The 17,426-nt window shown below is 43.0% G+C and overlaps 1 protein-coding gene across 6 annotated transcripts in view; it reads right to left on the reverse strand.

Annotated features, from left to right (window-relative positions):
* Nucleotides 1-5,909: 5,909 nt before the first annotated feature.
* SETX (senataxin) overlaps nucleotides 5,910-17,426 on the reverse strand; it is a 31,308-nt gene continuing 19,791 nt past the window's right edge. For 4 of the 6 annotated variants that reach the window (XM_054220236.1, XM_054220237.1, XM_054220240.1 and 1 more), the window contains 9 exons: nucleotides 17,236-17,307; nucleotides 16,232-16,381; nucleotides 15,598-15,705; nucleotides 14,537-14,724; nucleotides 14,080-14,172; nucleotides 13,294-13,458; nucleotides 12,794-12,892; nucleotides 10,290-10,377; nucleotides 5,910-9,249 (listed from right to left, as the gene is read on the reverse strand). In XM_054220236.1, coding sequence (XP_054076211.1) covers nucleotides 8,464-9,249; nucleotides 10,290-10,377; nucleotides 12,794-12,892; nucleotides 13,294-13,458; nucleotides 14,080-14,172; nucleotides 14,537-14,724; nucleotides 15,598-15,705; nucleotides 16,232-16,381; nucleotides 17,236-17,307 — 1,749 coding nt within the window. In that variant the 3' untranslated portion in view covers nucleotides 5,910-8,463. The other 2 variants (XR_008469261.1, XM_054220241.1) reach the window with 2 other exon arrangements.

A 17,426-nucleotide genomic window follows, 5' to 3' on the forward strand; every position in this document is an offset into this window, starting at 1 on the left:
CAGGGGCCATTGGGCATATGGTACATGAGGAGTGCAGTGTCTTATCCACCGTGTACGGTTCAAATACTTTTTTTGGTAGAGACTTATTTTTGTTTGGATTAAATGTTATAAAAGAACCACAACTTAAAGGGACGTTTTGCCATGAGCATTTGATTCTGGTGTATCCTCCTCCAGTAAAGCAACTATCAACTGCTGCTTGATCACCACGTTTTCCTTTTTGTGTGCACAGTTAATTACAGGTAAAGACTTATTTTTTGATTGATAATGTCCTCTTGTGTTTTCTGAGTCACTACCAAGGTGCACCACATGGTGAGGGAGAGGGGAGGGAGAGAGAGGTTGCCTCATCGTTGAGAGCTGTTAATTATTTCTCCTAATTACTTTGCTGAACCTAGGTTAGACTACTAACTGTTGACAATGAGCAAAGCCTGAGTGATATATTAAGCACTGGGCTTGTGCGGAAAGGCCATTTCCAACTGAGAGAAGGCTGGGGAGTCCAGGGCTGCTTCCCCAGGGGGACCTCGGCTGCCCAGCCCCATTGCAGCCCCTCCCAGAGCTGGTGCCAAGATACACCTTTGCAGAAAAAAAGCCGTTTATGCGGGGTATTTTTAAGCAGCCACAGCCGGAGACTTCAGTATAGAGCTCACAGGGACTAGATCAACTCGTTTAAGGCTCACGAACAGGCCCCTATCGGAGGAAGCATTTGCAGCCAAGCACATCGATGAAGGCAGGAGAAACCAGTCACAAGAAATGATGTAGGTCACTCACAACAACGGGAATGAACACAAGAGCTTTAACTTTGCCGTGTCCAAAGATGGACCAAGCCAAGAGCTGACGGAGGGGAGGATCAGGAGGCGCCCCCCACCTCCAGCACGGTCAGTTCTGGGCTAACTCTCTGGGCAAGGGAGCAGCCCTCGGTCACTGCCCCCGCTCTGCCCAGCCGCCCCACGCCACCCAGCCTCGAGCCTCCACGGGCATTGCCAGGTCTGATGTCCTTGCCAGAGCTCTCCTCCAAGAGCTCCTCTGTCAACATCTGTTCTGTTCCAATGCTGTGTCTCCATGGTCCTGTCCCTGCAGCTCGTCCTGCCCGGGGGGGCAGTGCTGGGAGCAGCCCACGTTTCAAAAGAGCAAGAGCCTGCAGCGTCTTCCAGCCTAACACTGCAGACACCACGCACACAGCCCGTGTCCCCAAAACACAGCCACCTCCATGGAGCGGGGGCCACTGAACTGGTACTTTGAAAAAGGAGAAAAAAAACAGGAGTGAAGGCGCAGGACAGATATTGTCACATCAAAGAGCAACACAAAGAAATCGGGTGCGTATTTCAAGCAGCATTTAACATCCCAGGGGCCAGGCTCAGGACTTAGTTAATCCACCATAAAATAAATGAGGGTTAAAGTCACGCTGCTGAGAGGAGTGGGCTGGCACAAGCATCGCCTCCCTTGCTTTAACGCAGCCGGCTGCTGCCTGTTGTTATTGACACTTGCTCCTTCTTTGCACTTTCTGACTGCGATATATTTAAAATTCTTATACGTTACTGTTCTTACAAGCAATAGCACAGAACAGACTGTAACAAGATCAAGATCTCTAATGGCACTTCTGGAAGGTGAAGCAACATTCTCCTTTCCCTGCACTAGTGTTTTTCTCTGGAATATTAGATTAAGCAACAGAAAATTCACTACTTCATAAAGCCGTGTACCAGACAAACTCTGCACCCAGCAGGCTCCCTGCAAACGCGCACTTTTATTGCAATACAAGCAGGAACGTGCCAGGCAGCGGCACTGAACTCCCACAGAAAATAACCTCAGAAGGGCACGACAAAGCTCAGAGCAAGCACGAAGCCTGCTGAGGGTGACACACCACTGCAGTAGACCTTTTTGGGGTTGTGGGATTTTCTCTTGGTTGACTGGGGGTCGGTTGGTTTGTTTGTTTTTAAGACAAGACATCATTGGCTTCCCAGCTCAGCTCCAGAGATAGTACCACCTCCCTGTGGACCCAGAATACCAATAATGGACCTTCTTTAACCAAAGCCCAATGAACAGTTCAGTAACTTCAGCCAGAAGCAGAAAGCTGCGGTGCTAACCATCCTCCAAAGGACACCTGAATAACGTTGCAGATGATGGGGGGGGGGGGCAAAACCAAACCAAAACACAAGTCCACCCTCCACACAACATACACTGTTCCTAGGCTTTTACTAATCGTGCAGAAGCAAAGACCTCTGTGAAATAGTAACTGCAAAGGACAAACACAACGTGCTTCATCTTGCAGAAGAAACGACATGGCCTTTGGGCTGTGAGCAAGAGCAGAGCCAAAAGAGGGAGTTCCAGGCTTCCCTCCCGCGGCTCCGCCTGCAGCCGGGGCAGCACAGCTCATCCTCAAGCTCCGCCACAAAGCTCTAGCCCTGCGTGTTGGAGACCAGGATGGCACTTTACCCATCCAATGGTGCTGCAGAACTTACAATTGCAAAACACAAACCACTGCAAGACCAAAAAAAAACCCACCCTCTCTCACAAAACTTCAACTTGGTCTTTAAGAAAATAATTTAAAGCTTCTGAAAGCTTCAGCACTGAAGATCCATTAACTGCAGACGTCTGTTAGCACACTGGTGTCTAGACAAAGAGAATAGAGCATTATTGAAATAACACAGAGAGAAACCGGCACAGCAAGTACCCACAGATCCAAAAGTTCATCTTCTTTAAAACAGAAACGTTTGTACATCAGTTAATGCTTCCAAATGGGAGAAGTTGTCCAATGAGCTTGATACTTTACTGCTGGAAAGGTTAACCAAAAGGTACTTCTCTTTCCGAGAAAAGCCACTTGCGCTCTTTCAAGAGGTTTTCATGTGTATCCTGTGCCCAGCATGCAGCCAGCATTTGATTCATTTAGAAAGTTTTGAAATTACACTTCTGTCTGCAAAAAAAGAGTGACCTCTTCAAACAGTGTAAGTAGAGCTTTTGATTGTCCTTGTTCACCTCCAATTCTACTCTGATTTTAACTATTTAGAGCGCTGGCAAATCCAAATCAACAAAAGACCCAAAGCAACAAAAATCTGCCTGATGCGACAGAGCGCTGTGGCCAGGCTGTGTCCACCCCGTGTCCACCCCAGCTGCAGAGAGTCACCCACAGACTGGCTTTATGCCTGTTTGCTCACTCGCCCCGTAACACGTGAAGCCCCCAGTCCCTGGGAGCTGGAGACAGAAGGGGGGGAAACTCCATTGGCGCTTATCAGGTATGTTATCTGGTTTTACAAAGAGGAGGAAGCAGACATCTCATCTACAGGAGTGACTCCTAGGGAGCCTTGGGGAGGCTGGAGTAGCGAGAGAGCCAACACTTGAGCAGTAATAAAATCAACAGTCTCACCAACCAATTCTGTTCTGCAATTGGGTTTCAGGAGAAGTCCCAAATATAAATAAAACAAAGTATAAAGGAGGTGCTGAGCGTTCTTGCTCAGAAATGAGCAGAGCTGGAATTTGAAGAGCTTTGTATCACCATCTTCTCATCCCTTCTGGCAGGGAGTTGGAGAGTTTGGCCAATACCACACAGAAAATGGCTAAAACTCACACGCTGATTTGAGATGCAGAGAAGAGCTTCAGACTGTCCTAAAAGCTCCTTTATCATTCTCCAAGCATCGTAACAAGTTTCACTGCAGCGTAAAACGTGTGAGGAAAGCCTAAACCCACCCATTTTTACCATGTAACTAACTTCTCCCCTGGCCAGCAACGATACTGGGCTCCAAAAGCTCCATCCTGAGCCCACGCTCTGCTATTTTAGGGATTAAAATAAAAAAGAGGGGAAAGTGATGGGATTTTTTTGTAGCAAAGGGAGTTCTTGCTTGATAAAACAGTGAAAGCGGTGACAAAATTGGACAGCCACACCAGTGCAGCCTGTCAGGCTATAAAACAAGGTTTTCTACGTTTTCACAATACCAAATGTAATGGGCACTCAAACCACCTTCATTTTCCTTTCTATCACTATTTGCCTGGGAGTTGGTGGCAAATTAGTCGAGGCCTTAGCAGACAGGTACGTATGGCTGGAAGGTCTCATGTGTCAGCGATATTCGATGTACCAGGCTGCTTAGCTTACATTTATTTGCACTAAAGAATAAGGCATTGGGCTCCTTTCCAAGCATCTTAAAAAGACAAGGAGACCTTATATACGGCTTGGGAATGGACCCATTGTGGCAAGAGACTGTGTTATATCATTAACATTATAAATTCCATTTACAATACAGCAGTCATTTCATCCATCATTTATTCATGCAGACTAGAGAGAACGTCTTGCATTTTTAGGACTGTAGTTCTGCTTTATCCTTGGTTTTCTACAGGCGCTGGGCTGTGAATGAGCAGCCCAGCTCCGGTTGGTGGCTGCTCTGGTCTCTCCCGTCTGTAGGCAAAAAGGAAACCCCAGCATCTCACCATGCTTCAGTAACTGGGGGGGGGGGGGGGGAGCGGGGGGGGGGAAGTCTCAACTCTGAAGTTACTGGAGTTCCATGTTATTTTTTGGATCTCAGCTGGGACTGGGAACGTTGTTTGCCCTCAATCAATACATCTGGTCATTATATTGGTCACTCTACGTTCTTTCTTGCTCTGGAAGCACACGCTGCTCGGTGCTTCCCTAGCACCAGTGTTGCAGGGATAGGGGCAATTCCCAGCTTAGGGACCAGCAAGAGGAAAAGGCCAAGTGCCTCGCCAGTCCACACACCTCGCACCCTCTCCCAGCTCCTGTGCCTCCATCCGTTAGACCCAGCTGCTAATCAGTCACTGCACTCAGCTTATCAAGGAGACAGTTCTGTAAAACCTCACCGCTCCGCCAGTACTACCAGCGCTGGAAGGGTGAGCGTAGAGAAGGGAGGGGAGGAGAGGCTGAGGTTGTCCTCACCCCCTCAGCAGCACCGCACACCTCCTGTTGACACTCGAGGGCATCGCCAGCTCTCGGCCTCTACTATCCCCACCACCACACCAAGGAGCAAATGCCCTCCCTGTCACGCTTCCCAGCATGGTTAATGCTCCTGCAAACAACTGGTTTTCCGCTGGCGGGTCCACAGACACCCAGAGGCACAGCTGATAAAGTCACGGTCATAACCCAGCACTCCACGGCACAGCGTGGGTACAACGAAACAGAGGTAAGAAGAAGAACTGATTAGGCAAGTACCTGTTTGGCTAGCATCATTATACATATGGCTCTGGTTTGTTCTCACATCGCTATAATTTGGAGTAATGACAAGGAAAACAATTACAGTAAACCTTAAAGGAAAAAGGAATCACCAGAACTATACTCCACCTTTACTAGAAAGCCTATTTCATGTACAAAGAATTAAAAAAAACCCCAAACCAAGTTTTGAACACACTATAGTCCAACACTTACAAGAGATTTTTCCCTTCTTAATGATATCAAAGTCTAGGAATACCCCAGAGTGAACTGGTTTTGCACTGAGAATTAAGCTGCCAAGCTTGGAGGAAGTGTGGAAGCCTCTCTAAAAACCTGAACACTGCTTCTTCCAAAGGTTTTTGGCACAACCTCCAATTAAACTGTTTTACATAAAGTTACGCTGAATGTGTTTCTTTACTGATTTTTCTGACTTTAACACTCAGCAGAAGAGAACAATCAGTGAACAACCTCCTCCAACTGTCACCGCTTCAGAGATATTAAATGAATAAAGCAAGTCTACACTCAGCTTACCAACACTGACTCTCCATCGCTACTCATTATTTTGTAACACACAATGGAAAGGGCAGAGAAGTTATGAAAATTGTACCTAATCCATTTGTTCCCCAATGCAAATTTTATTTGAGTGAGCGAGAAGTGTGCTTTGGACTGGAGTATGCTTATTTTTCCACGTTATGGGTTTAAGAGAGGGCAGAAAAGGCTAATTAAAACTACAAACCTAAGCTGAGTAGGTGAAGAGGGAAAAGTGTTGTAAGTGCAACAATCCAAATATTTTTTTTATTAAAGAATACACCATTAACGATACAGACTGATATGGTAGCAATAAGCTACCACTGAAAGACTGACAATTTAAGTCAGATAAATCTGGTATTAAATAAGCAAAAAAGTCTGAGCCACTAACCATACCTCAAAGATGATTTATGGAAAGATACAGGCGTTATAGAGTACACGACCTACATACTGGGTACAAAATACAGTAAAAATGAAATGTTAAAACAAAATTCCTTACATTATGTGGTAAGTATAGCTCTCAGAAGAACACATTCTGAAATGCAGATTAAGGAGAAAGAAAACTAGAAGAAAACTTTCAGAGAAACATTCTTTTGACCAAATTTTATTCAATGGCCAGAAAAGCATTTCCTCATTCACACTGTTGCCAGCATCACTTTATTTACATACAGTCTAAATGGCTTCCACAGCTATAGGATCCTACAGCCGGTTGCGGAATAGCAGCCTTTTTAATGTGCTAAGTAGAAACAGCAGGCAGGCCAGCACAGCCCTGCCAAGAGGAGCCAAGAGGTTTGAAAGATGACAGCATTTTTAAGTATTCCTAGTAACATAAAAGGAGATAACACCCAGGGCATGGATTCTGTGATGTGGGGGTGACCGAAATGTCCGATTGGTGACAGATTCATTCAGGCAGCCTTCCTTCTCACACACAGTACACAACATCAAGGAAGAGTCACAGCAGTTTCAGAAGTGCATGCACTGCTGACAAGAGAAAGTCAGGGCTCACTGAAGCGATTAAGATTGCAACATAATGAATAACTAAAGCTAAACAATGCACATATTCTGATTTCACTTCACAGGCATCTCAAAGATGCTCAGTACTATGCAGCACAATGAGCTAGACAGTCTCAGACAGCAACTAAAAGCCTCCCAACTGTCCTGGTCTGATGACACCCACAAACCTACAGTGCCGTTGGTACCAGCACAGCACATTTGTTCTGGGCTGGGATGCATTAAGGATGTAAGTTGTACTGGCAATTACAGTTTGAACCATTACCTGGTGTTTGCACGGTAAGGCACCTGTACTTCACTGAACTGGATCACACGTACCTCTTTGGCAGTGGCTTCAGAGGACAAAGCTAACACTAATCATTGTAATGAAGGTGTCGGGACAGAAACGTAACTAAAGATCATGGCTAAATTCTGGCCAGAGAAGTCTGGCAGCTCATTTGCTTAGGGAAAGCCACTGCTGTTATACTGGTTGACCACAAGTCAGTCTGCAAGGGCCATCTGTATTTTAAGACAGATGCACGGTTACAGCGACCCGATGCACTCACAATGCACCCAGCTTGTATTAACATGGCGAGGTGCTGCATTCGCCGGCGGGAGCATGCTAGACCACCTCCACGCAAAACTCTGTGCGCATGAAATGTTGCTCTTCACCTCCCTGAGACAGACATATACTCCAGAACAAGAAAGTGATACTTCACAGTGACCCAAAGGCATTCCGAGTAGAAATAATTCCTCTTCTATTGTGAAATTGTACAACAAGAGGAAGGCTTTCTTAAAAATAGTACATCTCTCCCCCCATTTTACTAGTTATATATTCTTCATCAACACAGTGGAAAAAATCCAGTAATAACACCTAGAATGAACTGCCTGCCATTTTTATCTCTGTAGATTTCCAAAAGCTCTACACAAAAGAAACTCGAGTGTCATTACCAGTAAGCGTTAACTAGATCTTTGACTAAGATTCCACAGTGCTGTTGCTTATTCCTCACATGGACTCACTGGACCACAGACCTCGTAGGCTTCAACCTGCAGTTTGTGTTGCCACTGCAACAAGGAAAGGATTCCAACTGATGAAGCAGCAGCAAGAGCAAAACTCAAGGCACATTTATATAAACGAAAGCTCTTCTGTTTCTATAAAAACAGGCAATGAAATATACAAAATAAGTAGAATTCTCTCCATCCAACCAATGTACATCTGCCTTCAGTCTTTTCTGAGGCACTAGTGGAGCATGAGGAAGAATCGCTGCGACCACATTTTCAACATTCACTCTTTGCTATCAAATAAATTAGACTTACTAGTGCAAAGGGAAAAAGTCTGGCTGTTTTTTGGATTTTGGGGGTTTGTTTGTTGCTTGGGTTTTTTTGTTTGGGGTTTGTTTGCTTTTTTTGCTTTGCTCTGGTTCTTCATAAAAAAATTGCATCACTAAGAAATTAGCATTTGCACAAGGAAACAAGAAGCTATGTATCTGCCAAATTAAATCTTAAAATAACTGTATACTGTACAAATATACATTGTTAAACATTTACAACCTTAAGTTCCTAGATGACGAAATTCACTGCTCTTCCAAGCAATGCAGCTATCCAACTTTTCTTTTCAAAAGCGCAAAGCTGTCAGGTGTAAAGTGCCCTTCACAATTAGGGACAGGACGGGAAAAAGATGGATCTACTGATAGTAGTGGTATCAATAGAAGGGAGTTCCAGATGTACTAAATAATTTAAAATGCAGTCCTCGCTAGACAGAAACCTGGGAATAGATTTTCAGTAATGAGCCACTAGTAAAGTCAGTGAAAGGTCTTTCTTCGCTTGGCACCGTTTGAGTCTCTGTTCTCTAGCGATTCCTCTGATGTTCTCCTTGTTAAAACACGATAGTCTTTGTCCCACTTACTGCTATTGCTTTGACCTCCTTCGCTGTAGGCTTTTGAACCGCTTTTCAATACAGAAGCTCTCCGGTCACCCTCGTGCCGAGCTGCGTAAGGTGACGTGGAAGGCATGTCACGTTGTCCCATTGTTTGGTGGGGCTGCTTAGAAGTTTCTGTTCTGGAAATCCGATCCCTGGCAGATGAGGACACACGGAGGCCTTGCTGTGACGTTGATCCTGGATTGCTCTGGGCTGTCCGACTGCTGCCTTTTGAGGCCTGCTCCTTCCCTTTTGTTTCAGTTCTACTAGCCATACTTGCCAGTCTTGGGTCCCGTGGTTTCTCTCGATCGGCAGGAAGCGCCGGTGCCTCCACGGGTGCAGGGGCACTGCCTCTCCTGGAGTCTGCAGCCTGAGCCCCTGGGGGCTGCTGGGGCCTTCTGCTTCCTTGGGGCACTGCATGGCCAGCGTCAGCAGGGACATCCCGCGGGCTGCTGGCCTCCCTTGGATTTGCAAGCTCATCCATCTTGCTGCTGGAAGAACAAGCCTGCAAGAGTGGAGGTTTCTTTGTCCCTGCGTTGGCTGGGAGCGGTACTGTTGGCTTAAGCTTCAAGATCTTAAGAGCATCATTCCTGTAGCTTTTTTCTGATGTCTTGATAATGGCACCTCTTTTCTGAGCATCCTGAATCAACCCATTCCAGTCCTTATTGTCCTTTAAATAAAAAGAGAAAAGACACCCCCCCAAAGAAAGAAAACAGTTATCAGAAAGAAGTCAACACAAACAGACAGAGGTGTCAGAGGATGTACAACCTCTTTAATCAAGATACCTGACACAACTGTCATGGAAACCACTGTTATGTTCCTTCTGGAATGGAAGAATCTTATGTTTCACTTGCAAAACAGCAATAGGCACTCTGGCTGCTGTAACACAGGGAAGGCACTTTCAACCATCAGTGAGCTACTACTTCAAATGATAATGTCTATATTTATGCAGGCCAGAAGAGTTCTCTCATACAGAGTGAAACAACAGCATGGCTTTAATGCCCTCTAGTGGTGCAGCTACCACCTCCCACCCTTGGACAGAGACTAAAAATCCAGTACTGTAAGACATTACATCTATTCAAGAGCACTCCCTACACGTTCAGTGGGCCTTTACAGTCCCCAAATACGCAGTTCTGTTTCAGAAACACCTGTTTCAAAAGAGTACAGGCAAAGAGTATCCTCAGAAACCACATGACTACATAAAGTAGCGTCAAAAACAATAATATGAAAATCAGGGGAATGTTTTGGGCTGGTTTGGGTGTTCGGTTGTTGGTTTTTTTTAAAATCATTTTCCTTGCTCAAATTATCCAGTGGCAACTGCAATAGCTGGAGCAACAGTAAGGATCAAGCAGAAAGTTATCTCTGCCATCGTCCTATCTTGTGCAGATACACTTTTCACAACCCCCCCACTTGAATTGTGAAGGACTGCATTACAATTTAGTTACTAAAAATATTGTGAGAGTAATTTCTAATTTTCTTTCTTGGAAGCAAGGAAAACAATTCTGGTTTTTTAAAGTTTGTACGACAGTTACAGCCAAAGCTTTCAAAGAGAACCCTTCAGAGGCCTGGATTGTACTAATTTAACAATACGCTATAAAGGGTCCCCCTTTCATAGACAGGAGCAGTCTGAGGATGGTTTTCACTTCCCCAACCCTGACTTGACCTAAAAGGGTGAATCACAGAAGATCATTTGATTAACACTGTACCTACCATGAGCGTTTTCAGTCTTCCAAGGATGAAGAGGCTGTATCTGGCTCGGGTAATTGTAACGTTCAGACGCTGAAGACTCGCCAGAAACCTAGGTGACAAGACAAAACGAAGCTCATAAACTACTACTTTCATGAGGTTTAAGGGTTATGAGAAAAAGAGATAATATTCAATTTCAGTGAAATGAAGATACCAGAAGCGGTTACAAAGAAAGCAGTAGTTCATGACCCATTCCCAGATCCCACTGCAGCAGCCGTGCCTTACATGTAGGGCTTTGCATGAATTGTGTTTTCTTTCTTTCACCACTCTGATTCCTCGTAGGGAATTCCAGTTCATTCCAGCTCTTGCCATTGACGTTTCCTTTCTTGGAGCAAATCCCCTCTTAATGCCAACCACTGCTTCCTTAAATGTTCCTCAAAGTACAGAAGACATCAACCTCACTTCACCTATCAAGACTTTAAGCTTCTTTTTGTCTTGAACTAAAATAGATTAATAATACTTGCCATGATTAATGGGAAAATTTTCTACTGAAATACTGAACGCTGGACATGAATATTTTATTTTAAAGGTGACCTGCAGTAGAAGCACACGAAAGAAGACTTTTGCTTTGTCATGCTTCAAGAGTGAAATGTATATTCCTTGCAGAAGAAAATTTTCATAGTCCAAACATGACTGTCTAGTCTGGTTTTGTGAGATCAGAAATCAAGGTACTGAAACCTAAACAAACAAATGCTTAGCATATTCTTAAAGGCTGATTTCTGTTAGGGCTTGTTTACCAAAACTCAAAAAAAAAAGTTTGTGAAACTGATATCAACTATTTCTCCTCTAATGAAAAAGCTCCCAACGCCCACAGCTTATTCTATACTAACAAAGTTGGCAATACAAAGTCAAGTTTTTGTACACCTTAGCTTGAACAGGCCCAACATCAACGCCTGGTACTGTGGGCACGGCACTGATACCTGCTCTTCTCAAATTCACAACCCCTGCAGTAAAGACTGCAAAAGCCCCAGAGCCACCCCAGAAAATTTGGGCAGCACAGGAAAAAAAAAGATAAGAGAGGCAGAAAGCAGACGTTGGGAGTGGCTCCAGCAGCACAGATATTAGAGTTCTCTAAGTCTTGGGGTGGGGGGGAGGAAGGGACCTGGAAAGACCATAAATATTTCTAACAGCTTTTAAACCTGAAAGACAAGAAGATTCTTTTCTCAGGAAAGGAAAAAAAAAATACGTTGTAAGTTCTTGGAGAATTTCCTCCTCCCTTTGCAAGTTACTTTCAGTGTAAATTTAATGCTGCACTAGCAACCTTGGAGACCAAAATACTTTCCTCAGCTACAAGACCATAGGTAAGGGGGATGTAAACTTTCCCATCACACCTTGGCAATGACACCAGACCTTGAAACAGAGATGTCCAAGTCATCAGTATGTACAGCTAAGACTGCCAAAGCTTTACTATATAAACCTTCACCACAGTAAGCTGGAAAGTTAACTTCTATCTGTTCTTTTGGAAGAAAAGTCCCATGTCAGCCAAAAGAACTGGCAGGTTCTAGCTGCCTTCAGTTTCCAAACTCCATCAACCAAATTAAGAAACGTCCAGAAAGCATCATTGTTGTTTACTATAGGATTTGGATTCTTTCTCTTCCCAACGTAGCATGGATCAGCACAATTAAGAGCCCTTTATCTAGCAATTAGAAAGTTAGTATCAGAGAAACATAAGTATCTTAAGTGAAACCTGGTGTGCGAAAACAAAGATGTTTGTTTATGTGAAAGGCTTCCCACAGTTTGACTTAAAAGCCGATGAACTATAAGAAGGCACGTTTCGATTACCATTTTTTAAATTAAAATGACCAGTAAGTTAAAGAAACAAATCAACAACTGCTGTAGCAGTCTGGGGTTGAACAGCACACCCAGTATCTAGTTCCTTCTGTTTCAGGTGTGAAAAACCCATATAAAATTACCGAATTTGTGATCTTGAATCTTCCTGCAAACCTCCTAATTCAAAAGACAAGTGCCTTCACTTACAAGTCAAAGATCCAGCTCATCTGTATCACGTTCCTAGCGACACATTTAACTAGTGAACAATAATACCTTAACAGAATGCTATATTAATAGGATAGTGACAGTCACAGAAAATTGATTTAATTTTAAAAAGAGCAGCATCCAGAAAGTTACAACATGTATCAAAAGTTACAAGAAAAATAACTGCTGCAGTACCAATGCAAAGAGTCAAGTTCCCAAGACCAATCCTGCCAAACTGGAACAGTGACAGGCTAAGGCATCCATGCAAATCCCTCAGCGCGCAACGCAGAACACAATACTTAGTGTTTCCATGTCCCTTTTGTTCAGAGATCTCGAACCAGTAACATTAATTCATGCATTAAGATACCCTTTAATTTGCTGGCTGTAGTGACTTGTTCTCTAATCACTTTCTTACTGGTCATATTAAAAATAAAATTACTATCTCCAGAGTGTCGTTGGAAATGGGATTTGCAAATCACTGAAGAGAAACATACCCAATTGACCCTTTAGTGTTGTTTGCCCGGACACACGTCACTATGATGCAGTCTTTCTCTCGTCCCTGGAATGCATCCACTGTGTCTACTTCTCCTGGGCTGTTGAAGAAAGAATTAGCAAGCTGTTAAGTTATGTTAGTCGAATTTTTAAGCAACACACTGATGCAAATAGCCTAAACACCATCCTTAATGATCAGCTGTCAAAATAACCCAGGGTAAGTTTCTGCTTCAGTGTGTGAGAAGATTCAATGTATGAACCTAAAGCCAGATTCGCTTTTCTGAGGCCAGCATCATTGTTGAAAAGCCGTTCAGGGCCATGTAGCTTGGAATTTGAGGTTTTCTTTTAAATGCACGCCTGCATGCCCCCTTTAAAGCAATGACAAAGTACAGATTTTAGTAGTACAGAAAAACGTTTGAGTTTTTGCCATTATTTTAAGAGGATAAACAAAGGACTAACATGCAAGAGCCAAGTCCCATTTGAAAATTCATGTTCTTTTTACCTGTTATTCTTAAACACTCTGTCCAGTTGATCTTGGATTTTCTTTTTTTGTGCACTGTAAGGGGTAATTATTCCAATGCGACGAAGACCCAGATCTTTCCTTTTTTCTTTAATTGTTCTAATTAATTCCATCACCAGCTTCACTTCCTGAGGATTACTAAAAGAGCTGAACGAGATAGAGTGAAAACATTGCAGAAACACATTCGACGGCTCTTTCAAAGTCAATGCTTCAGCCCAATTTGTAGGGGGATTGCGAGTCAAAGCCCCGGTCTTGAACTTCTGCAGCCACCTTCACACAGAACTTTGCAAGCAGGCTGTGTGGAGCAGCTAAGAAGTGTTAGCAGGGACAGGCTGCACTTAACATTCCCTTAAAACTACATAGCTTTGATTTCCTTACAGACTAGGTAAAAGGGAGGACTGAGCCTGACACCTTCTGGCATTACCTCAGCGTGCAGCTGTGAAAGGAAAGTCACTGATAAGAAAATAAACTGGGAACTCAGAAACTGTTATTAGAGCCATCAGAGCTCGTGTAGGCATTCACTGGCACCTAGCAGATAGTCAAACCAGGATCAAACCCACCCAGTTTCAGATTAAAAAAAAAAACAACACAATACTTAACACATGCTTTAGTAAACAAGTTCCTTGTAAAATTAAATCAAATCAAGTTGAAAATGCAGTTCTGGTTACTTAATGTATATTGGGAACAATAGAGGAGAGATGACAAGTCTTCTGCAGGTAATTAATTCTCAGTAAATCTAAATTTGGCAGAGTAGAACGCAGGACTTACTCATTGTCTCGCTCCTCACGACCATCTCCTACATCAAAAATAAGGTAGGGCTGGAATGGCCACTCTGAAGAACATCTGTTCTCTTCTGTTGCTCTGTAAATAACATTTTTTACGACCAGGTAACCATAAAGAAATTCTAAGAACTGATACCTCATTTATTTACACCATGGTTATCAAATACAAGCAACTTCCAGCTTTTTTTCCAAAGTCCTTAATTTTCACTGGTACCTGCATACACTGAGGCCTGAAAATGAACTCTAAGTACACTCAATTTTAAGTGATCTACTTAACTTATGTATCACAGTCAGCACTAGCCGTTGGAATGCAAGTTCTCTCCCATTAAGCATCTTATCCTCCCCACAACCTCAAAACTTTTTAGACTCAAAGGAATATCCTGATACGAAAAGGCTTCTTTGAAATACCCCCTGCTCAGAAAGGAGAACAGAGATACACTCACTTGTCAGTCTTTAGAGTCCTGCCATAAATATAATTGGATGGGAAGAGGCAGATGTCAGGGTGCATCCTGTACTGCAGTGTCAGCTGCACAACTGGCAGGCTTCGTAAAACATTCTTCTGCACTTGCTCCTCCAGGTGCCTGTGCAGACGTGCCATCAAGGACTGATCGTACCCGTATTCCTGAGCTTTCTGCCAGAGGGAAAACATGAGAATGACTAGGTCCCAAATTAAGAACAGGAATTTGCTTTTTGGACTTAAAACTATTTGGTATTTTCTTGTAAACTTCTAAATCATTGACAAAATGACAGCTACTCGCATTACAGTTTTCTATTTGTGTTAGTCTTATTACTTCATTACAGATCACCTTCATAAATCTGAGTATTTGTCAGGTAGTCCTCAACAAGACAACTTTCCTTTGTGAGTCACAACATAGTAAAATTTTAAAAAACATCAACAACAAAAAGCAAGATCTTCCAGGTGGCACCTCATTAAACATGCACAGAGCCCCCAGACAATTTACCCTTCTAGACAAGCCACCCTTGTTTTCCTCCTTCCTTTATCAGATGTTTAAAACATTCCTCCTTACAGTTGGATACAAGAACCTATACGTTCATCCACAGAACACACCCACAGGGTGAGGAAGTCCTCATACAAAAAGGGTGTGTTCATGCTCCATTCCTTAAGGAATACGACACTGACTGAAGCTCGCGTAACAGAGCCTCCTGCAACACAACATCCATCACAAACCAAGCGCTGAGTTGCACCGAAGTTTGTGTTACCGTAGCTATTCTTAACAGTGCGTTAAATCAGTTTCAAGCTACGCCGGGAAAGTCTACAGAGGCTGCACTCACGCATCTGTATTAGTTTTATGCACACATTTGAAGGCAGTATTGCTATGGTCTCCACATAACACAGACTAAACCTGGCAGGGCAAAAGTTATTATCTGATACACATCATGATTTGACATTGAAGCATCTTTTTTCTTTTTATGCATACTTTCTGTAGATACTCTTACACTATATCCACTATATAGCGTTAAAAAATACAGTTTGAACACTTACTATTGACTTTACAGTAGGAGGAAGCTGTTTGGGATCTCCAACAAGGACCAGTTTATTACAGCGATGGATCAGTGGAATCAGTGTTTCAACTTCACAGGACTGCCCTGCCTTTTGTATACGCAAACAGGACAAAAAGTAGAAGCTGTAAGCAAAGGACTGGAGGAAGTACGTTAAATTTCCTGTAACAGAGCCAGAATAACTCAGAAATGCTTTTTAGGGCTTCTAAAAAAAAAAAAAAAAAAAAAAAAAGAAAAATTATTCTCTCTCTCTCCCCCCTAATAAAAAGACTCCAAACAGAGTTTTCTTTTATTACTAAATAAGCAGAGCAGATAGAAATACAACACAACCATCTGGAAACCTCTACAGCAAGAGCCACACTTTAGCCATGACTTAAGTAAAAGCCATCTGCCATAAGAGCACCAAACAAGTCAGAAAAAGAAGCAATTACAAGTTATTCTTTCTTCTTAAGGCTCTACGCGGCAGGAAAGGCTCGTGATCAGTTCAAAGGTGGGGACGGGACAGTCAACCCACAATATATTACACCAGCAGCCAAAGAATCACAAGTAGCTTAAGCAGAGAACAAGGCAAAGCTTTAGAGGTGGAACATGCTGTAGTTTTAAATAGCCTTACTGACCTCATCCACAATGACACAGCTGAAAGGATCAAGTCCTTGCCGCCAAAAAGCAGATTCCAGCAGACTTCCTCCGCTTGTGCTCAGTGTGCAGCAGATGATGTCGGACTCCAAGATGATAGCCGTCTGTACTTTCTGAGAGTGCCCCCGAACCTTCAATACAACAGGACACCATGTCTCCTCTTCTCTTTTAGTTCTCTTGAACCACCTTAGAGCAATTTGTAACTGCCTGGACAATTCTAACAGCCAAACAGATCACGCGTAATACGTCATCCCAACAAAACTATTTCCACCATTACAAATGAAAGTCAAAAGTTTGCTTAACTGAAGTCATACTTTTACTTTAAATTACGCCACCTTTGAGGAGGCAAACGGGAAAGAAGTATTCCTGTATCTCTCCAGCTATGCAATCTACACACAGCAACTGCAAGCAAAGATTAGTTTGCCACCACATTTGCGACTCCAAGCCTCTGTGACCATTAAGAGTCAGCATATATTTGTTAAAGACGAACCTTCAGTTCATCTCATGGTTCATGCTACTCAGCCTTAATTACTCATTTTGCTATCAGTGCTTATTTCTACTTTCAAACCTCTCTCTTTCCACACACACAAAAAATTCTTCCAGTTGTTGCTTTCCTTAAAAATATTTAAAAGTATCTCTCAATCCCAGGAGGATTGTAAGGGGCATGAAAGCAGTGATGAAGACACATCCTAGAACATGAGGACATGCACGTTTCTATTACCTTCTTTGCTAAATATACATTTTGTTTAAAATGAACTGTGAGAGTCAATATTCCCACCTGGGTTTTTTGCATTATGCAGCCAGAGCGCACGTGGATTTCACACTAGGCTAACCATAACTTAGCTCACGATCTTTATTTACCTACTACTTTATAAATACCCCCAGCCACACCAAAACCAAATCTCCACCACAATTAAAGGACATCAAGTATATAGATAGATTAGTTGATGTTTATTAAAGAGCTGCCATAAAGATAAATTCCTACCTCCTTTAGTTGAGAAGCAAGCTGCTGTCTCTCCTTTGAAAGTCTGGCAATTTCATCATCTAACATTTGACTCTAGATGGGGGGGAAAGAGAAATAAAATCAGGAATAATTAACACACATTTCCCATATACCTTTTTTCCTCCCATACCTTAATTAATTTCCTAAACATTTAGACTTGTTCAGTCTTTTAA

The sequence above is a fragment of the Rissa tridactyla genome, chromosome 14 (genome assembly GCF_028500815.1).
Source record: "Rissa tridactyla isolate bRisTri1 chromosome 14, bRisTri1.patW.cur.20221130, whole genome shotgun sequence".
NCBI lineage: Eukaryota > Metazoa > Chordata > Aves > Charadriiformes > Laridae > Rissa > Rissa tridactyla.